Source organism: Anolis sagrei, chromosome 4 (assembly GCF_037176765.1).
Source record: "Anolis sagrei isolate rAnoSag1 chromosome 4, rAnoSag1.mat, whole genome shotgun sequence".
Classification (NCBI taxonomy): domain Eukaryota; kingdom Metazoa; phylum Chordata; class Lepidosauria; order Squamata; family Dactyloidae; genus Anolis; species Anolis sagrei.
Window position 1 is genome coordinate 45,809,373 of NC_090024.1, and position 23,786 is coordinate 45,833,158.

At 38.6% G+C, this 23,786-nt stretch overlaps 1 protein-coding gene across 2 annotated transcripts; it reads right to left on the reverse strand.

Annotated features, from left to right (window-relative positions):
* Nucleotides 1-1,897: 1,897 nt before the first annotated feature.
* On the reverse strand, nucleotides 1,898-21,256 carry MTFR1 (mitochondrial fission regulator 1). 2 transcript variants are annotated; one of them, XM_060775396.2, is made up of 8 exons: nucleotides 21,159-21,256; nucleotides 15,208-15,351; nucleotides 14,140-14,235; nucleotides 8,810-8,928; nucleotides 7,166-7,398; nucleotides 6,000-6,249; nucleotides 5,565-5,712; nucleotides 1,898-3,320 (listed from the first exon to the last, which is right to left on the reverse strand). In XM_060775396.2, the coding sequence occupies exons 2-8, from the start codon at nucleotides 15,271-15,273 to the stop codon at nucleotides 3,267-3,269; spliced, it is 966 nt and encodes a 321-aa protein (XP_060631379.2). In that variant the 5' UTR covers nucleotides 15,274-15,351; nucleotides 21,159-21,256; the 3' UTR covers nucleotides 1,898-3,266. The 2 variants fall into 2 exon arrangements, with proteins under 2 accessions (XP_060631379.2, XP_060631378.2); XM_060775395.2 differs by having other exon boundaries at nucleotides 6,000-6,267.
* Between the last annotated feature and the right edge of the window lie 2,530 nt (nucleotides 21,257-23,786).

Genomic DNA, 23,786 nt, shown 5'->3' on the forward strand with positions numbered 1-23,786 from the left:
CTTCTTATCTCTTTTGAAGTAAATCACTCGTCTTAAATTTTGGCTCCAAGAAAGTAAATGATCATTGAAAATTCCACCCAACTAGCTAATAATATTTTTCAGGTAGGATAACTTTAGACAGGCTCTGGCCTCTTAAAACCCTAAAGTCAATATCAAAAGGTAAGTTAATCCATTTTCCTCATATTAATAATTGCTGAACACATGTGCTTGCAGGAGCAATTGGGGAATTGACTACCATAGCCTTAAGTAGCTAGCAAAGAATGTAATTGTGATCGCAAATTGGTATGCTTCATAGTCTTCTTGATTTATGAACCACAGATATCAACTATTAGTTCCTGTTAAGTAGCTTAACTGAAAAAACGATCCATTGTACATTAAAACTATGTTGTGTATTCTAAGAAAACCTATTACTTGCCATCAAGAAAGAATTGTTATAAAAGGGGTCCTTGTGAGCTAGATTTGACACAAGCCATCTCAGTATATTGTTGACAGCCTTACAACTTTGATATTTAACATACTGTAGAAATTTAAAGTTGCACGGTATGATTGACTGCATTTACTTAACTGTGTAGGCTTCTATGATTGCCTATAGCTATTTTAGGATCTCATTTTGACAAGTTGAAGTGTCTCTTACGCAATTTAAAATGAGAAAGACTGATAGTGAGAAACAGAGCAAAACCTTACTAAACAGTCACCAGCCAAGAAATATCATGGCTCCATATGCCTTTATAGGTAGGGTTTGAAGATGGCCTTAAGTATATAGTGCCTGCAAGGCAGGCAATCCTGAGGTTAAATTGCAACTGCTAGACATTCAGTAACTGACCTTGGGTCAAAGCTTCTCACCTGCAATACCTTTAAAATTAGTGAGGATTTTGGTCCTCTGGCTGTTACACTGCAATTCAAAGCAGCATATTATTGATGAGTGAAGGGAGTCATAGTCCAGTGACATTAGAAGAGCCACACATGTCTTCATCCTTGCAATACTGGCATTAGAAAAACCTAACTCTTCAGTTACCATACAGCTAGATTCCATGACTTTGCTGCAAAGTCTGAGTGACAGCTGTGCAACATTTTTTTGCTAATTTCTTAAGAACCTTAAAACATGAGTTTCAGGTGGTACCAGGGCTGTAAAGTTAGGCGTTTGCAGAAATGTACTGACCCTGACTTCAACTGACCCTTGTACTGACCCTGGCATATTATAACAATATGTGGTAAATATATTATACTTACAATATCTTCTATGTTCTGTGTTTTATCTAAGCACCAAATAATTCATATCATAATGATATTATGCCTTTTTGATGTTGTTTCATTATAGTAATGTCATATGTTGAGCATGCCAAATCTGAAACGAAGTATTCCAAAATGTTTTGCTGTTATGTATACACTTGCATCTTAAAACCAGCATCTGCAGATAAGTGATACTTAGGCTGCATCTACATTGTAGAATTAATGCAATTTGACACCATTTTAACTGGAAGCTGTAATTTTAAAAGGTCTTATCCTCCTCTGTCTCACCAAACTACAAATTCCAAACTGCATTAATTGTACAGTGTAAGTGCACTCTCAACCTGCATTAATTAACATTTCCCTGTTATGAAAGGGTCAAAGGTTTGGTGAACTGACTTCACAGTCCTGGGTAAAAAAAAAGAAAAGGTAAAGGTTGTCCCCTGACATTAAGTCCAGTCATGTCTGACTCTGGGGTGTGGTGCTCATCTCCATTTCTAAGCCAAAGAGCCGATGTTGTCCATAGACACCTCCAAGGTCATGTGGCCGGCATGACTGCATGGGGTGTCCTGGGTGTTATCTCTAATAGTGAACCCTGTATTAACTGCATGGAAGCAAATTGGTCAGGGAAGGATATGCGTTAAAACTCAAAATGAAAATAACTCAAGTGTTTGACTTAAATCTTTTTATTAGTCACAAGATTATAAACAAACTATTTTTTTCATGATCCGACTGAAAATAGTTCATAAAACCATCTTTTATAAAACACTTTAAAATGAATGCCTTAAAATATTTGAGGAACATTACAGCACTTAAATGTTTATAGCAATGTCCTGTATATTTTCCCACATGCTTTGAGCCATTTAAGTAACACATTTCTAAAATACAAATACTGAAAAGTACAGACTAGGAGGCTTTGAGAGGAATTGCATTTTGAAAATATATCAGTTCTGAAAGCAGTACTTTCCTTCTTCCAACACCAAATTCTTTTTTGGATCTTTTTTTCCTACTATACTGGTCAGCCGTTTAAACTAGCCGCTCCTAGAAATGCTGCATATCACAAACAGTGAACACAAGGGCCACAATCTTCTGGTGCAAAGTGTGGCACAGTATTATGTGCAGATTTGAGCTAAAGTTACCTAACACTTAAGTGATTTTTAAACTAAGAGGGTGTAGATAGCCTTCTCTCTCTTCACATTCTCATTAGAGCTCAATCCCTTCCTGACGTCTGGCAACAATGGAGAAAGAGTGCTGGATGAAACTGGTAAGAAATCAAGAAGGATGAGTTGAGTAGCACCTTGGTTTGTCACAATAAATGGAAGAACAAAATACAACCTGGTGTTACCGTCATCTTTACCATCTCATTTAAAGTACCTTTGCAAAGTTTAACATACATTGCCTTAACTGGTAAACTGCCATTTGTCTTAGCTTCCTGTATTTTGCTAATGCATATTGTGCAGCATTTTAGATCTCTTGTAACAGCATGGCTATTCTGGAAGGAAATCACAATTATTCATCCTATACTTTGGCTGTTTTACTGCTTATAAGCATGTTGCCAAAGCAGCCTGTTTTGAAGCAAGGAGATGCTTCATTAAAAGCTCACTTGGTAAAACATACTAAGTGTTGGAGCCTGTAATGATGAGCAATAAATAATATACTGAAATCTGTCTTACTCATAGTGAATAACAGCATAGCTAGAGCAGTTGTAAGTGAAAAGTCCAAGAAGCTAAAATGAAGTGCAGAAGACTTGTCTTAGATCATTCCAGCCACTTCACTGGAACTATAATTTAAATAGTATGACACTGTGTTTAGAAAAGTGTAAGGATGTCATTTTGTAAGACATTGGTATAGATAAATTAGTGTTCATAAACTTAACATATTGTTTCATGTTTGTTTTACCAGAGCTTTTAGCTTTTCCTTAGAATGAATACTAGTGGAAGCCAGAGGCACATTTCAGTTCAGGTTCACAGATATAAAGACTGATTTTCCAAAAAAGTCCTTTTGAAGTGTAGTAAATTTCTTCTGCTTAATACTTTTCACTAGTCAATGAGAGTCTTCATTTTTCCTGTAGACTTCAGCATGTGTGGCCCAAACTGTGAGGGAAAAAAAGAGAATTAGAAGAAATAATGCATACTGAAAATAATGTCATATATCAACCTGGTGCCTTTTGGGCTATAGCTGTTTTTTTTTTTAAAAAAAAAATCAGCCTAAAAACTACATCATCAGGTTGAGTTAGCTGCTGCATACTATAGCAAAATATGAAATCCAAAAGGATCTCTTGCATATGGTTCTTCCACTAGTTGATCATGAAAACAAGAAAGAACTGCTGAAAATACTGGTTTATCATGTAGCATGCTTCTGTATGCTAATTGACCACCTTTACTTGGCTCCTCATGCTCCCGAGAGAAGCTAAACTAAGGATAAATGTTTGTAGTTCTGAGGACTGCATTAGACATCTCCTGAGAAATCAGTAGCCACTCATGAATATGGACTTTGACACTGATGGGGAGACTTTCACCCAGGTGTGGGCAAAGTATAACACACAAGGGTTAATTTACTTTGTATCTAAATGGCCTCTAAGAAAGAAATAATGGCATTTTCACCATGTTTCTCTCAGGAGATGCCTGTTTATTGAAACAGGAAATCTGGCTGACATTGGCAGCCACTTTGAGGGGACATGTTGGCCGCCTCTGAAGGAGGATGAGGAAGCAAGAGCAACAGTGGCAGTAGCCACTCGGGCAGTGCCAAGCCTCCTTGTTCTCAGCTCTCCATTTTGGCCCCATTGCAACCGCCCTAGCTATGAGGTGGGAGTGGGAATGATGAGGAGAGCAAGGAGGAGGAAGATACCCCCAAAAGGCATCCAGCCCAACCCCCTGCAGCCAGATAGGAACACACAATCAAAGCACCCCTAGGTGACCATTCAGCCTTCATTTAAAAACCTCCAGAGAGATTTAATCATTACAGAAGTGGAGTGCCGGTGCCGTTCAAATGTAGATACTGTAACAAGGTTTATAATTTGCACAATTGGTTGATTGAGTTGCAGTAATTATCACTAAAATGGATAAATTTCCTATTAAGAAAATAAAATCTGTTGATAATAATGCTTGTAACAAACCACATGGAAGGGCCATAGAGGAAACTATACAAGAATCAACCATAGTGTAAAGGAAAAAAAATCAATTCTTGTTCATATATTAAATATTATATGAAACACACACACATTAAAAATATGAAACTCTTATAAGGGGTTGGTTTAACTTTTGGGTTGCTAGTAAAATTGAATTACCATGTTGTGAAAAGAGGCGTGTCTAAAAAGCGTGTCACCAACATGTAAAGTTTGGAAAGCTCTGTCCTAGGGGCTAAAATCTTCCAACAGATACCTATGTCTGCTTTAATGTCACCCATATTCTAGTGATTTTGAATAGACCCGCTACAACATCATCATCATCATCATAGAATCATAGAGTTGGAAGAGACCTCATGGGCCATCCAGTCCAACCCCCTGCCTAGAAGCAGGAATATTGCGTTCAAAGTACCCCTGACAGAAGGCCACCTAGCCTCTGTTTAAAAACCTCCAAATAATGATCATCATCATCATCATTATTATTATTTACTCTCCTCTCCTTGTGGCTCAAGGCGGGGTACAACATGATAAAACCGGACTCGATTAAAACACGTATAACAGATATACACAGGTAAAATGCAGATTAAAATTACTGCAGTTAAAATTCTCAAGTTATAATTGACTGGATAGGCCTGTTAAAAGAGTTGGGTCTTTAATTCCGACAGCAAAATCTCCTGCTCATAATCCGCAATACCATCACTGAGATGGAGGATGCTTTCATCCCATGTAATTAATATCAAGAAACATTGTTTCCCTGTTGTTATCCCAATGCAGAGAGTTGCACGCTTCCTTTCACAAGCATAATACACACTCAAAAACAGGGCATGGTCAGATGCTTGTTGATGAGAGCCTAATTTTGTTTGCAGAATTGGAGGATGGGCAACATCCTCCAAGCATGTTGTCTTGTGCTGATGTGGCAACTGGAAGTAGAGTTCTTATAGTGGCCTACACAGTGCCCTCATCCCCAAACATGAGGCAGGATAAGCTTTGCCTGGAAGCTAGTCCAGGCATCACATCTTCACCCTTCCTCTAAACCCCGCCCCCCCCCCAAAAAACAAAAAACAAAACAGTAATTAGCTTTAAATCCTGATGTCAAACTCTGGGTTAAGTTAATATAATTCAAGGAAGAACGTGCAGGAGGGGATCTAAAGTTTGCCACTCAGTTTAAAATGATGCTGTTTCTAGTGAATCCCTATTTGGACACAGCACTTACTGGCCTGGCTTCAGGGGCTGTAGTCTGTTTTTCATTTTTATTTGAGCTGTCATTGCGGTATCGATATGCAAATTTTTTCTTAAGAGCTTCAGCTATTACTGATGCAGGATCAGTAGGGTCCATTTTTCTTTTTGTTCTTTCATCTGGCCTTAAAAATAAGGAAACAAAACAAAAACTAAAATTAGATTCATACAGATCAGTTTCATTCAGATTTTTTGTCCATCTACTATGTCATTCCCCATCTGTTATGCAGCAGAAGCAGCAACAGTCCTTTCCCCAGTTCAAGGCCTTTTCTCTGGTGAAATCACAGAAAATATTGAGGTGAAGGCTGTTACTTAAAAGAGCAGGTACCTTCCAATAAGCAAAATTCCAACTGGATGTAATTTTACATTGATTCCTACAATTAAGCCAAAGAAAGAGAAAACATGCATTCACCTTTTCACTGATCTCAGCTTTACATTGTTCATATCTTTGAGGATATCTAGCATATTTGGTATTTCAGGCTTCTTTGGCTCACTATCCTGTAAAGTCTGACCCGATTTCATTCTTTTCCCTTTGCGCTCCTTAATAAGGTCAATGGCATTGGTACTCTGCTGAAACGGTGGTGGAGGTGGCAGAGGAGGTGGTGGTGGTGGCGGCGGCGGCAATGTTGAGGTATAAGCTGATGCAGCAGAATCTATTCCAGCTGTGACAACATTGCAGACTTAAATAAGACACAATGTTTTTTCTTAGAAAACAATAACTCGCTTTTCAAAAGTAAACCCCAGTCAAATCTCCAGTCTTGCACTATTACCTCTCCAGTGCAAGAAGCTGTGGGAAATGATTGCTGAATATCCCTTGAGGTGTATCAATGACCTGGTTTTGGAGGTACATGTTGACATAAGTCATCCCACTGTAAATGCTTGTACACCAGTCATGCCAGTCAACATTATGCAAATTATTTCCTGACTAAGCAGTCAGAGCAGTGCAGATTAAACTGACACTGGTCAGGAGATAAATACTCATCATCTTATAGATCTGTCTTTAAAAGAAACAAATTTTATAAGACAAAGGATATTCAAATGGATTGAAATACTATTCTAGTTAAGGCCTATTGGAACTGAAAAACTTTTCCAATTTCTAATTGGTGTGGATTACAGATTATACTGACAGCCAGGGTGGTTTAGCAGTTCAAGTGTTGTATTACAACTCTGGAAAGACCAGGGTACGAATTTTTAATCAGTCATGAATACCTACTGGGTGACCTTGGGTAAATCATACTCTCTCTACCTCAGAGGAAAGCAAAGGCAAAACCTTCTCTGAACAAATCATCTGCCGTATGGAAAATGACATGAAGGCACACCAACAAGACCAAACAAAAATTATGTTTCAATTACTTTAGTCAGAAAAAACATAACAGCAAGACACATCCTGTATTCAGGCCTCTCATTTCATGAAAGTTAGATAAGAAATTGGCTACTGTAACTCAATTTTTAAGAGGCCAGCATTTATAATACAACAAAGTCCCTGCACCCAAATGAATAGTATGTTCTGGAATGAAAGTCATTTAAATATAAGATATATAAAAGTATTTTGGTTATCAATGTAAGGAGGAACAATACCTGCCATCAAATTCTGTTTTTCCTGCAAGCTTACAATTTTGGCTATTTGTGCTCTTAAACTAGCAAGTTCGTTTTCTAATTCACTAATCTTCTGCAAAGCTTTATCATTTGTAGCTACTGCATTATTGGAGTCTTCTTTGTCCTGTGACTTTTTTGGTATTTGATCATTTGAGTCTCTTCCTGAACAGTCTTCATTTTTACAGAACGATTCGGATTTGAGCCATATTTCTGATCTGTAATCAAGAAACACAAGGGTAATACCAGTATTTACTAGCATAAATCCACTAAGAAGCAATGCAACCTATTACTGAATTCTGGAGAATAGCAAGTCCTTGGAGGCAAGCCTTTATTGACCTATAAATAGCCTGCATATTTGAAACTGCTTACTTACAACAGGATACAAAACATGGATGGTACTACAGGGATAAGACCCACCCACAAATCTAGATGACACATCCTGATCACTGTCAGTTAAATCTGCACTGCTGTTGTCCCGACATCTATTCTGTGAGTAACAGTGATATTTCCACCCTATGCTAGCAATGCCCCTCCACACTACATTGGACTACCAGGACAGTATTACACTAAATAAGATTAATGCATGCATATGTGACACTAGAAATGGCAATATCCAAAAACCAGTTGCAGAATATTTCAATCTCCCTGGACTCACAATAAGTGATTTACAAGTTGTAGTCTTTGAACAAAGAAATTACACATGAAGACAAGAAGGAGAAACTGAACTGAATTATTATTTACACATTCCAGTCCATTACCAGAGGTATGAAGAAATAATAAAGACAATGGCTACATAGCACACGAAATATATTAATACAAAAGCTCTCATTTGTATACATATAACAGGAATCTCAAAGAGTTTCGACCCCAGGGAAAAGTGGATTTTTAACACATGCAGGAGGTTGTTCTGAGTTTTGAAAACTTAATGAACCAACTTATTCAACAAATGTCAATTTGGCGATCAGACTCAATTGTTAGAACACAAGCCAAACTCTAACTGCCAAGACTGAAATGCAACAGTTTCCACTTCAAAACAAATTCTGAAAATTGGATTATTAAAATTAAGACGCCACTACTGTTTTTCACCTTTCTATAAATGTGACATACAACAGTAAAAATTATTTCAATTGTCATCATCATTGTAAGATCATAGACTTTCAGTGAGACCTATTCTGTGACACATTACAAAAGTGGCAGGCTGGTATGTGCAAAGGCAGAACAGAGGAGTAGCATCTCTGTGGGTGTCTCCATAGCCACTTCTTGCTTAATGGAATGAAGAATAAGCCTAGTTACCCCACTAGCATGCCATTCCCTACTCTTCCTACTTGAAGTTGGATCTCAAATACCCCAAGGCATTCCTCTGGGCTTGAGTCATATTGCGATTCCACCTACACAGAGTAACTGAAGTAATACTAATGCTACCTTTGAATTGTGCTTTTTGTGCACTACAATAGCCCTAGATGCTGAATGTTGAGAATGTCTTCTACAATCTATGGAGCTGTCATGTTATGCTTCCCTTAATAACACTCACTGGCATTTAAGTAAATAGCTTATCTGTTTATTATTTGCTGACTTATTGAGGTCTTAAGGCAAACACCTTGGTCACAAAGGACTTGAGAAACATACCTGAGCCGAGTACTGACTTCACCTTCCTCTTCAGCAACCCATCCTACATCTGCAAGAGAAATTACTCCATCTTCTCTTGGTTGCTTAAAATGGTTGCCTTCTGAATGCTGAGAAGTAAGCTAAGTAGAGTAGATAGTATTAAAAATTAGAGCCGCTTCTTGGGCTTTCTGAAAAAATACTGTATTATGCTAAGCTAAGGTTCACATAGCCTTACTTCTATGAGTATATTTCTTTCCTTTTATTAAAGAAATAAACAATACAGGTCACACCAGGGAACAAGGTTTCAAAGAAGATTGCAGAAATGCTAAGAGGACTTTTCATATGAGCACAATCAATGAGATAAAAATATAGTTTTCAGCACAATGCAGACTTTCATAAACAGCTGTTTTATGCCTGGCAATATATGCAAAAATTTGCCACTAAACTCTACAATGACTAAGTACTGTAAATTGGAAGAGTCACTCAACTTATTAACTTGCTTGTTGTATTACAAATATCCTGATTTTATCAAGTATCTGAAAACAAAGTGCTGAAAACAGTATTTTCAAGCAAATGAAAATTCAAATTAAAAAAATCATACTAATATATTTTTCAGCACATGATAGAACTGCACAAGAAATTCATGGTGTTTTCTTACCAAATGCCATTCAAGTTGTTCTAGTTAGTAATACTGTATTTCAAAACAGGAATAAAGGAATTAAACCACTCCATAGGATAGTGCAACCTATACTACAAACAAGACTACATAGCCATCAGGTGGATGTGCCTACGTAAATCAATTATGATGCCCAAGTATGCTTTCTAGATAACTAGAAAGCACCATGCAGATATCTGAGGAGTTGATGCTGTTGCTTAGGAATTATGGAAGTCTTTATAATCCTGCATGAAACCTGCTGTAGACTTATGAAAAATTCTTTTAGATTTAAGAACCTAGATGAAAAACAGAGACTTGCTCTGACATATTCTACATGATTCTTACAATAATTGTTTCCTCTCAAGAAATTGCTGGGTTACTATGACATGGCTTTGAAGAATGATACAAAAGCAAGTTGAAGTATTTATTATTTATTTATTTCAGTTGCTTCTACCCCACCCTTCTCACCCCCGGGGGGACTCAGGGCGGCTTACAAAAGCGAGGCACAATTCGATGCCCGCATCACATAACAGCAAAGGACAATAACATCAATTAACAAGACAGCAATTCTAGCAATAACAACAATTAACAGATGACAATAATAATTATAAGCAAAAAAGTAGAGGTTTAAATTCTTTCTTTAGATGTTTATGTAGACATAATGGCAAACTAATTTATACTCATCGGATTTTAGGATATAAACCATGGTTCAGTATTCTAAATGTAAAGAATTGTTCAGAACTGTTTATTTGTTTAGATGTCAGTCTCTATGAATGAAGCAATTGTTTCACTATGGTGTGGCAATTTAAAATACCACACAAACTATAATTAATCTTTTTTATAGTCTTTATTGAGATTTTCATTACAGAGAAAGTAGGAGAACATAATAGTTATAGAAATATAGGAAAAAGAAGAGTAAAGACTAGCTATTTACTGAGTTTAAAAAAAGAGAAAGAAACTATAATTAATCTTTAACCATGATATGAAACCAACTAATTGTGAAGAATGTCATTTTTGGATCAATCTAATATTTTGAGGTAGATATACTAAAGCACAAACTCAAACCCTGTATCTGCATTTTGTGAGGCCCTCAATTCTGACAGGCAATTATACTTGAATGATAGGCTTGTGCAAGCACTATGCCAAAAGTAGCACCCACAGCACTTGAGAAGCATCCTTAACACCTTCCATCTTTTATCTTGCCCTAATTGTACTTTGACTTTCCAGTCTCATGCACCATAAACCTGTGCCCAGTCCCAGCATATGCAGAGGCTTTATTTCTAGGAAATCTGTGCGTGAGAGTGGGCTGACATTCTTTTTTCCCCACAACAGAAGAACAAAGACTAGCAAACTTGTTCCTGCACATCTTCAACTTGTTATATAAACTAAAGAAGAAAAATAAGAAGAGCAAACAAACAATTACATAAGTAAGACAATTATGGCTGAAGATGTTTATTCAATCTACAATTCTCAAAAGCAATTAGGTTTAAGCACACACATGCATTAATAGTGTGAACAAGTTTAAAGAGAAAAGACAAAACTGACTTACAGCAAGTTCAGTGCATGATCCTTTGATACAATAGTTAAAGCTAACGAAAAAGAGAAAATGGAAAGACAGCGCTATAGAAAGTTTCAGTACAAAGAGAAACTAAAGAGAACAGTCAATACATATCTGAGCTTGTAGAGAGCACCAAAAATTGATTCTCTTACTGTGTGCCACATTAAACTATTGTTCTGTTCTACTCAGAAAAGGGAATGAAAACCATTATGGTCTGAAAAATACATTATTTTAAGTTTGCTTTGTTTTTCGTGTCAGGAGTGACTTGAGAAACTGCAAGTCGCTTCTGGTGTGAGAGAATTGTCCATCTGCAAGGACGTTGCACAGGGGATGCCCAGAAGTTCTACCATCCTGTGGGAGGCTTCTCTCATGTCCCTGCATGAGGAGCTGGAGCTGACAGTCAGCACAAGAGTTTAAACCACTGCACCACTGGGGGCTCCATTATTTTAGGTGGCAAGTAAGCAATACCTCCATATCATACTTGCCTGCTTGCTGCTCTTGCCCTTCCTTCTTTGTTAGAAATGTCTTTATGGGTTTACAAACGTTCTTTTGCTCTTAGGATGGAAGCAAGTTCAAAAAGCAAGCTGAAATGAACCCCTTCCGCTATTTCTGCCTATCACCTTTACAAAGAGAACCGTCCTCTCTTATCTTTTTATTAAAAGGCCTTTGTTTAGCCAAATACGTTTTTAAAAAACCTCACTGATATTTCACCAAAGATTGGAAACAGTGAAACAAGTAGGTATGAAGACATATGAACCAACAAAGAAATATTCTTTAACCTTAGTAAAAGAATGGAATGATTACTTTAACAAATCATGCACCATACGACTAAGCTGATCTGAATGTGCATTACAAATTAAGCTTTAAATTTGTGACTTGTTTCTTGAATGCATTATTCCCCGCAAAGTCAATTGTTACAACCCACATGGTTCCAGTAAAATTAAGTGCTACTGTCATATGAGCACAATAGAAACATTGAATTAATTGTAAACCGCAATGAGTCGCCGCACAGGCTGAGATATTAGCGGTATACAAGTGTATCAAATAAATAAAAATAAATAAATAAATTAATGTCTAATGTAGTCTTCACTGAAAGATTTTCTCCATCCCACTTTCAAATCTGAAGAATGAGGTTTATTGTAAAATCACATAAATTAACCATCACTTCAGAACTGCCTGTATAGCATTAAAAGGAAACAGTTCTTTAAAACTGCCATCAATACAGAGCAAAAGAGCAAGAACATGTAAAATCAGATCTTTGGATGATCAGTAGCACCCACAATTTGCAAATACTGTGGAAATAACCTAACTCATAGGGAGAAGTGTTTCACAAAATAATTAAGATTTCAAACATAATCCTGAATTTTATGTTGAAGAACGTATCCATTATTTTATAATACCTTTAAAAAAACCTCTGAGACAGTTTTATTTAGAATATGTATGTCAAGTGCATTCACCTGCCCTTTAAACAGAAAAATACTGCCATCTTCTACAAAGTGGCGCTGTCATTCGCTTTTTTTTTTTTTTTTACTGTTTTGTTCCATGCTTGATTCCCATCCCTGGTGTAGGATACATTTAGGAGGGATGTATAGAAATCCTCCAATTACTATTACTCTTTGTTTAATTCTTCTGGGCATAGAGTTGAAGCATATGGTAGCTTTTTAGTGGCCGAGACGATACTCCTTTACCTAGAAGTAAGTCTCACCAAAACTATTATATGCAGTTGTCTTCTTTGAGTGTATAGAAGATTTTGGCAGCAATATATGTATCATACATATTTATACTTTGTTCAGTCCAAGAAGCCCAAGTTATTAAACCATTACTCAACTCTATTCTTCAAAGCTTCACAGAAAATAATGGGATCTTGACATACAATGAATGATTCATTAGGATTTCCAGTTCTTCGTGTACTCATTCCACATATCAAGCCCTAATCAAACATAAAAGTTGCTACTTGGATTGCAGACAAAATAATGCTCCCAGATTCTGCCAAATTCTGATTTTATTAGAGACAAGCACGCAGAAAAACAATTGCAATAAAGTACTCCATATAAGTTATTCTACAAAAAGCTACACAAAATGCATGCAGAATATTTGGACAGCAAGTGTCTTAGAAACAAATAAAAACACAGCATCAATTTTCTGTAATATGCACAGTTTTCTTTATACAGGCTGCCAATTCCCTTGTGAAGTACAGACTGAAGTGAGGAATTTTTCCCTTCAGATGCTTTAGACTACAACATTTTTTTTACTTTACCAACTAGTACTATTGGAAATTACAGGCCAAAAATTCTTCATTCTGAGTGAAAACTTGTACTAGAAGTACATCAGAAAATCTAGTGATATTGACCTATCAAGTGAATGTTGCAGACAAAGATCTGTGTATTTACTGGGTAAGCTCAGCAGATATTTAATAATACTATCAAAAATAATTAATCCTCACCAAAAAAGGGAGCCATCATATTTTCCAAGTAGTGTCAAAAGCTTAGTCTGTCTTGCGAGAACCCAAAAGAAACACTAACTCTACTCTCTCTGCCATGGTGCTACTTCTGCCATTTTTGAACACTTGGGTGGGAAAATGATGGCATTCAGGGGCTGCTGGCCATAAGGCAACATTAGTACTTTTACTTCTATGCAGAGTGATCCTTACCTTATACATGAGTATGTACTGTGTGTACACAGTTACTTTTCAATATAAAGTTTGTTGAAACAGACTGTTCTTTTTTCTCCCAGAGAAAAAAAATCTACTCCTTTCTGTGCTATTTCTACCTTTAGTATTAATTTTTCTGTTAAAGTAATCTCCAGGACACTTCTTTGTTAACTGAGATATACCTATCGTACATTCTGGAGGCTAATTCTTCTCAGTTTTGTTTGCCAGACATGTTCACAAACATTGTCCTAATCTGGGAAATCTCCTGATATATGGAAACAATTGCCTTATTTTTTTTGGTGTATGTGTGCGTGTGTTTTGCTTCTAAATTGAAGCAAACTTACTCGAGTTTGTTATTAGAATAAACAATAACATTTGTCACTTGAGAGGTATTTGGCACTGCCTTCAAATTCACAGATGCTTCAAATTCCTAGACCAGATTAATCAATTACTCCAATCAGAACAACAACAAAAGTTAAATTTCTTACCTGAAACTGAACCCTTGGGCACTGTATCAGTGAGAGGTTGGTGCCTATTTTCCGTACAATACTTCTATTTGGGCCATAAGGCTTACTTGACCAAAGCTGAAAAGGTGGAAAATATTTTATTATAGAGAGAGGCCATTTGCTCAGTTTTATACAAAATATAATTTGTTTAAGCATTTATGCAAATCAAATGAATGATAAACAGTTTCCTGGAAATAAAGCCCAGTAAATGTAGAATTACTCGGTGCTAATAAACATGTTTCAAACTGCACTTCAAGCTTACGTAACTAAGGGACACATATGCTTTAACAATGGCCAAGTGCAATATACCGACATTCACAAGTGGACACAAGACCACAGTTATAATATGCTATGCGACTACAACCAAGTCTGGATAGAGACAGAGACAGGGTAGTGCCTCCCTCAGTGTAGGCAGAATTACCATTCTGAAGAATGCCTTAGTGAAATTGCTAATTTCAACTACAGTAGACGCACTGAAGAAATAGGATTTATTTTGTATTCTAAGTATCCTGTAATAGATCATTACCATTACAATTTTGATATTAAAAAAAGTGTTACAAAGGGAGCTACAAGATCTTAAACTGTAAGGATCATGTGAACAGGAACAAATGTCTTCAGTTCACACAATTTGGTTTTACTAATTTATGAGGAGTAGGCAATGATCAGAAGAAATAATTAGAACTAGTCAAACAAAGAAAAATATTTTATTTCTTCTTTTATTTCTTTCTACCATAAAAAACCTAAGAATGGGAAAGAACAACTGAGAATTGTAATAATCTGTACATAATTTCATTAAAAGATCTGCCTTTCACATAGTTTTAACAAATAGTTTTTGGGAAACACAATGTCTTAAATTCTGTTTTTATCACTATAAAAATATCCTGAGAGGCACATGATTCCCACTTCTAATTTAAATCACAGGTTTCAATGGTATCCGAGTACCAAATAGTTTTTGAATTTTTTTTGCCTCAATGAGTTGAGAAGCTCATGCTTTCAGTTATGTAAATGCTTTCAGTTATGTAAATATTTCACTATGTGCATCACACTTACCGAGTCCATAGTCAACCCAACTTGTTCTAACATTACTCTAAACAGGTACGTCATCCAGTAGATCATCTAGAACAATAGAGAGCCTTTTCAAACTTGTAAGTGAACCACCGTAGTTTGCTGGGATGCAGATGTTCCATAGTCACACTGGGAAAAAACATTTATAAACAAGAATATTTATATGAAACTCCCTGAAATCATGAAGAAACCATTTCAAAGAACAAATACTTAACACTAATAATGACTTCAACATTTCCTGCAAATAATGCAACCCCTCTCCTGGACCTCCCCAGGTGATAGAGACAGTTGAAAACAAGGTGAATTTGTTCCGTAAATGTCATGGAGGACCATTTACAGAATAAAACACATTTAAGTGATGTGGAAGCCTCTCCAAAGTGCCCTTGAAGATGGCATCTTTGTCAGTTTTGCTACAAAGCTGCCTTTAATTAAAAATGCCACACTGCATTTTGCTACACAATTCTAAAAGAAAAAAATGCTAATAATCTATCATTATATATCACCAAAAGCTAACCTTTCCCCCTTTAAAGTAAAGCAAGTGAGAAGCACAGGTCTCTTCTAAGACCAGTCGCAAACTAGGCTCCTGCGGGAGCAAACCTTGCCAGCACGTCCCTGACGTCATGAGACTCCGCCTCTCGTCCCGCCCCTTTCTCCACCCCTTTCTCCGTGCCAGAGTGGTTTTTCCTTTGCTAGGGCAGCATTGCCAGCATATTCTCTAAGTTGAATTCGGCCAACTGAGAGAGTATGCTGGCAATGCTGCCCTAGCAAAGGAAAAACCACTCTGGCACGGAGAAAGGGGTGGGGCGAGAGGCGCAGCCTCATGACGTCAGGGACGTGCTGGCAAGGTTTGCTCCCGCAGGAGCCTAGTTTGAGGCGGCTCTTAAAAGCGGACTTGCTATTCTAGAAGACATCTGGGAGCACAATTTTCCTTAAATACAAGGTGCTTGTTTCACATACACTGTATTTTAGCAGTCTGATCCTATGTTGTCAGACTGCAACCCATCAGTACTAGTTAACATAAACAGGAGGTGAGGATAAAGTTGAAGACCAATAGCAACTGGAGAGCTCCAAGTTGAAGATTGTTTTAAGAAAATATGAGAAAAGAAAATCATAATGTATGGTGGGACTGCATCCACACTGTCAAGCAGGATGGCATCCAAAATCACAAGAACGAAAAGCAGGACACATACAATCTATGTTGCCCAACACTGACTTAAACCAATTACACATGGGAAGTGATTTTTTTCTGCTTATACAAATATCAAAAAGAGGAGAGAAGCAATTATAAAATTATCCAAGAAGGATCATACTCAAAGGATGGTCATGAATTGGTTTGTAAGTATAATATAACTGTTACAGTCTCTCAGAAAAATGAAATATTTTCCCTGTTCTGAGTATTTTCCTGTTAAATTGTAAGCCTGCAGTCTCAGCAGCATGATTTATACATAATTTTGCAGCACCTGTATTTCTGAGGTGGCATGTAAACACAATATAGTTTATGAGTTGCCTTTGGGCTGAGAAAGATGGTATATAAATGCCGTAAAATAAATAAATAAATAGTTTGTCATAAATGTAGGTACCTTGTAGTTCATAGATGGCAAACAGTATGGGAAAGTCTGCTGCAGCAAATAAAGTCCCCTTAAAAGGGGTAAAAAACAACAACAAAAAACCCCATCCCCAGGGAAGCTGTTCCAGGAGTCCTTCCTTTGGAGACAAAAAAGGAATGGGCAGTGCTCACCCTGTCTAAAAGGCACACTGGAGTTCTCAATTTTTTACTAGTTTTTGATATTACTTAATGGTGGCTGAATGAAACAAAAAAAACTACATAGAACTGGAGGATATGTATTCAAAATTATCAGCTCAACACATCCTGAATTCTACTTTGCTGAAACATTATAAAATGGCATGTATAGACATGCCCATCCACACCCCCCACACCCCATTCTTTTGAAGTGCTATTTAGTCTGGCAAAGCTTATTTTCAGGCTGGATGTCTATAACCATATATTTTAAAAATCCATTCTGAAAATCATAATGGAATATTTTAAAATTCTGTAATTCTGCTGTGATAAAGATGTAAGGCTTATAAATATATTTCAGTAATCCTGTGCCTAATCTATAGTTTTAAAACTATGCTGAGCATTTTCATTTGTGGAACAATTGGTTGCCACAACACACCTGATCCTTTTTTCCTGCAAGTGCCATGGATTTAAGGTGAGCCTTTTAGTATGTAAAGCAGGACTCTACTACTGAACTATAGTGTTTCACCAAAAGTGCTGTCTGAACTTTGAGAGAACATAGAACTCATGTGTACTCACAGAACTACATGTCATTACTTTTCATATCTCTAAACATTCTTCTCAAAATGCCTGTCAGCTGACAAAGCAACCATTTCAGTTCCTCAAGCATTTCAACTTACATGTAATTCAAGTCACATAAACAAGTTCCACAAGAGCAGGAGCACAGTACTATTCTCTCGATACTAGTAGCCTGCTCTTAACACTGAAGAAGGAAACCATTACCTGGTCTTACTGACATATAGAGTGAATTAAGAAATAAAGTGAGTGAATATAGAGAAGGCCATTTTGAATTTCTGTGACCTTTCAAGTTCAAGCTTCTAAAGGAAGGATTAACTTTGCTCAATAGAAGTTTCTGTTTCCCTCCGCTAAAACATAAACAGCCGAATGGGGCAACAGTTTCCATATCTCCATGCTACAGAAGAAACCCTATAAAGCGTTAGCATACCTTGCACTCCTCATCTCATTATGTTTACAACTTTACCCACAGAACTGGCACAGATTTGAAAGTGCCAGCAGGAGAAAGAGCAACGACTGAAGGAACAAACAGACACTCAAGGTTAGCCACTGCCTCACTGGAAGTACAAGCCAATGTTTCTGACACAGAAAAACAAACAGATGTCACCTAGTGTAGTCCCAACTGATAGACAAAAACACATGAAGTTACTTCTTTTAAATTACCTGTTAAAACTGTTTATTGTCCATTTGCATGTTTGTTAGCACACTATGTGATTGATTGAACATTTTGACCTTTTTTAAAAAATAGAGCTGCCAAAGAGCAAGACATACCTTGTAACCCAACCAAGGTTTAGGTTTTACTGCAAAAGAAACCTTTTTGCCTATGGTGAGCAGTTACCTATTTTAGGCCCCATCTCCACTGCCATATAATGCAGATTCATAATGCCGTTTAACTGCATTGAATGGCATTATATGACAATGCAGACTCGTACAATTCAGTTTACATTATGAAACTGCATTATATCGCAGAGTAGATGGGGCCTGTGATATGGGATGTGGAGTAAAATAACAGTCAGCACTCTGTATCCATAAAGTCTGCATCCACAACTTCAATATTTCCTCCCAAATATTCCCCTTCCCCAAATTCCTAATTTTTTATTTTATTTTATCCTTTTATATACTGATATAAAGGACATCATTTTACTATGTCATTGTATATAATGGAACTTGAGCATCGATGGATTTTGGTGTCCATGAGGTATTCTGAAACAAAACCCCAGTAAATACCAAGTGCCCGCTGTATTTATTTGTCTCCTGGATGTGTCGAATTTGTCAATACTTTAATGTATACTGCACCCCTCCCCCTTTATTGCGGTTTTCAATACAGGCAGTACCCAAGTTACAAGCAAGATAGATTCTGTAAATTTGTTCTTAAGTTAAATTTGTATGTAAGTCAGAACAGGTACATTTTAAAGTGTATCCAGCCATCTATCTATCTAATTTTGGATAGCACAGGGTAGGGTTAACACATCTGTGGTGTTTGTTTCGCTGTCAGAAGATCTCACCTTCCTTTCTGCCCTGTGATACTTGCATTTTGAAAAAAAATTGATTTGTTGTGGAAACAAGGATTGGTGAGAAAGCTTCAGTGGAGACCCCTTTCCCCCTTTCCTTCCAGGAGTAAATTCCCCTACCTAGGGATAGATTTCTCTCACTTCTTGCTGTCTTACCCTCATTCTTAACTATGAGTTATTTATAAGTTGGATATTTGTAACTCAGGGACTGTATGGTGGAAAGCAGGTTTGTAGGAAAGGATATGCGTCAATTCAAGAAACAGAACCATCCTCAACAAATGCATCTACAACTAGCAGGCAGATTAGTAGAGAAATTAATGTAAACACAAGGGGGGAAATGGAACAACATGAAGGGGCAAAGTGCATTTTGTGACAGTGGGGAGCCTTGTCCTTTTGTTTCAACCTGTGATGGGGAAATATACTCATACTCCAAACACCTATCTTAAACATGTTATCTTTAAACTCTATATTGATTACACCTTTTCCCTTTGATAACTCTTTCAGGAATGAGTTTCCCTTTTGAGGGGTAGATTTTGCTCACTTCCTGTTGTCTTATCCGTTCTTAACTAGAAGTCACTTGTAAGTCATAGAATCATAAGAGTTGGAAGAGACCCCCTGTCCAACTCCCTGCCAAGAAGAAGGAATATTGCATTCAAAGGACCTCTGACAGATGGCCATCTAGCCTCTGTTTAAAAACCTCCAAAGAAGGAGCCTTCACCACACTCCGGGGCAGAGAGTTCCACTGCTGAACGGCTCTCACAGTCAGGAAGTTCTTCCTCACGTTCAGATGGAATCTCCTTTCTTGTAGTTTGAAGCCATTGTTCCACGTGCTAGTCTCCAAGGAAGCAGAAAACAAGCTTGCTCCCTCCTCCCTGTGACTTCCTCTCACATATTTATACATGGCTATCATATCTCCTCTCAGCCTTCTCTTCTTCAGGCTAAACATGCCTAGCTCCTTAAGCTGCTCCTCATAGGGCTTGTTCTCCAGACCCTTGATCGTTTTAGTCGCCCTCCTCTGGACACATTCCAGCTTGTCAACATCTCTCTTCAATTGCGGTGCCCAGAATTGGACACAATATTCCAGGTGTGGTCTAACCAAGGCAGAATAGAGGGGTAGCATTACTTCCCTAGATCTAGACACTATGCTCCTATTGATGCAGGTCAAAATCCCATTGGATTTTTTTTTGCTGCCACATGACATTGTTGGCTCATGTTCAACTTGTTGTCCATGAGAACTCCAAAATCTTTTTCACACATACTGCTCTCAGATGTTTGTAATTCAGGGACTGCCTGCACTGTATTCAGGAGGGTGCTGCACATGCTCAGAGGAACTGTCTCTCATAGATTTCTACATTGAATTCTAGTGATAGTCCCAACTAGAGCAGACCCATGGAACTCAGCATTTCCAAAGCGATGCAGTGGGTCAGGTCTATATTGTTGGAGACAAACAGATGAATTTAGATTGGCCTGAGCAAACTTGGGCCCTCCAGGTGCTTTGGACTTCAACTCCCACAATTCCTAACAGCCTACCGGCTGTTAGGAATTGTGGGAGTTGAAGTCCAAAGCACCTGGAGGGCCCAAGTTTGCTCAGGTCTGCTTTAGATTGTTGTCAGACATTTTCTAGGACTGTGGCCTACCTTACAACAAAACTTAATTGCAAAAGGAAAAGCAACAGATGTTCACAAGGCGGTCCAGAGGCCAAGGGTGCATCTCCACTGTGGAATTAATGCGGTTTGTCACCACTTAAACTACCATGGCTCAATGGTATCAGAATCCTGGGAGCTGCAGTTCTACAAGGTCTCCTCTCTCAAAGAGCGATAGTGCCTCACCAGACTATAACTCCAATGGCAACTGAAGTGGTGTCAAACTGTCTCAATTCCACAGTGGAGATGTAACTTGAGGGCGGAGGCTGCAGCACCACATAGGCCTCTCTGGCGGCGTGACCGCGTGTCTTCGGCTTCAGGCGGCTAACGTTTCCCTTGTCTCGCCCCAAGCCGGTCACGGGGAACCCCCACAAGGCCTTCGCTTCCTCGCCTTCCTGAGGAGTCTTCTCGCCAGGCCCAACTGGCAGTTCCATGGCATGAAACCGGCCTTTTCCCGCTACCACTCACCCGGCGCGGCTCCTTTCTCCTTCACCTCAGCAGCCGCCAGCTCATTTTTCCTCTTAGAACACCGTCTCGTCGAACAGCCAATCGCATAACTCCGCCGGGTATGGCCGGCCAATCAGCGTCGCTCCTTGAGAGAGTGAGGCGAGGCTTACTATATGTCCCTCAACATCCGGGGACGGGGAAGGTCGTTTGACCATAGAGAGATTGAGAGTAAAGAGTGCCACTAACTTCGCGGGAAGAGTCTATTTATGCTCCCGTGATGACTAGTCTTACGCCATCTGTCTATAGTTTCAAGAATGTTTGTGAGACTGCTTGCTTTGAAAGATCAGGTTGGAGCGCCATCTGCCGGTGAGGCCGCCTCACTGCGATGGCCACAACCATATCTTCTCATACTGTAATGCAATATACTACTACTACTACTACTACTACTACTACTACTACTACTACTACTGCTGGGGAAAGTGGAAGGTAAAAGGAAGAGGGCCGACCAAGGGCAAGATGGATGGATGGCATCCTTGAAGTGACTGTACTGACCTTGAAGGAGTTGGGGGTGGTGACGGCCGACAGGGAGCTCTGGCGTGGGCTGGTCCATGAGGTCACGAAGAGTCGGAGACGACTGAACGAATGAACAACAACAACTAATAATAATAATATGATAATATAATTATATATTTATATTACATGCAATATTGCTAAGGAGCCTTCTAATCAAGGTGAAAGAAGAAAGCGCAAAAGCCGGGTTGCAGCTAAACATAACCCCCCCCCCCCCCCAAGATTATGGCAACAAGAATGATTGACAACTGGGAAATAGAGGGAGAAAATGTGGAGTCCGTGACAGACTTTGTATTTCTAGGTGCAAAGATTACTGCAGATGCAGACTGCAGCCAGGAAATCAGAAGACGCTTACTTCTTGGGAGGAGAGCAATGTCCAATCTCGATAAAATAGTAAAGAGCAGAGACATCACACTGGCAACAAAGATACGCATAGTCAAAGCCATGGTATTCCCTGTAGTAACCTACGGATGTGAGAGCTGGACCTTAGGGAAGGCTGAGCGAAGGAAGATCAATGCTTTTGAACTGTGGTGTTGGAGGAAAGTTCTGAGGGTGCCTTGGACTACGAGAAGATCCAACCAGTCCATCCTCCAGGAAATAAAGCCCGACTGCTCACTGGAGGGAAGGATAGTAGAGGCAAAGATGAAGTACTTTGGCCACATCATGAGGAGACAGCAAAGCCTAGAGAAGACAATTATGCTGGGGAAAGTGGAAGGCAAAAGGAAGAGGGGCCGACCAAGGGCAAGATGGATGGATGGCATCCTTGAAGTGACTGGACTGACCTTGAAGGATCTGGGGGTGGTGACGGCCAACAGGGAGCTCTGGCGTGGGCTGGTCCATGAGGTCACGAAGAGTCGGAGACGACTGAACGAATGAACAACAAATTGCTAATAATATTACAATATAATGATATAGTACAATATAGTTATATTTAATACTGATATTGTACTATGCTAATCTAAATACAAATAAAAATGTAATATTCGTTGTGGGGTTAACATAATTCAAAAACCACTGGGCAAATTGAAACCAAATTTGGACACAATACACCTATCAGGCCAACGGGTGCCCATCACTCATAAAAACACTGGAAAACATAGCAGAAGAGAATTAAAAAGCCAAAAATAATACATTAGAATGCATGCGCAAAACCACACATATATACATATACACAAATATATACACACATACACACGCACAAAACACATATACACAGACTGGGCTACAGCAATGCGTGGCAGAGGATGGCTAGTAATATAATATATTGCATGTGTATATATCTTGTAAGTGACTCTGAGTCCCCTTTGGGGTGAGAAGGGTGGCATATAAGTGTCATAAATAAATAAATAAATAACTTTAAAGGGCACAATAGGTAAAGGCACAGGCACAGGTTTTCCCCTGACATTAAGTCCAGTCGTGTCCGACTTGGGGGTTGGTGCTCATCTCTAAGATGTAGAGCTGGCATTGTTTCCATAGACACCTCCAAGGTCATGTGGCCAGCATGACTTCATGGAGTGCTGTTATCTTCCCACCGGAGCAGTACCTATAGATTTACCTACATTTGCATGTTTTTGAACTGCTATGTTGGCAGAAGCTGGGCCTAGCAGCGGAAGCTCACACTGCTCCCTGGATTCGTACCTTTGACAATTTCAGCTCCACCGAGGGCTCCTTCATAGGGGCAAATTGAAATTTAAAAACAATGAAATAGTGCAAGATTTTTCATACCTGTAATCAGAATGGATCAGGCACTGTAAGAAGGGACAGAGAGTTTCATCTATGCTGACAATCGTGCCATCACTGCTCAAGTAGGGCACTTTGAAATGGTTGAACAAAGGCAGTGCTTTTACTGCTTATTACAGGAAATGCTACCTCTCTATTCTGCCTTGGCTAGACCACACCTGGAATATTGTGTCCAATTCTGGGCACCACAAGTGAAGAGAGATATTGACAAGCTGGAATGTGTCCAGAGGAGGGCGACTAAAATGATCAGGGGTCTGGAGAATGAGCCCTATGAGGAGCGGCTTAAAGAGCTGGGCATGTTTAGCCTGAAGAGATGGTTGAGAGGAGACATGATTTATT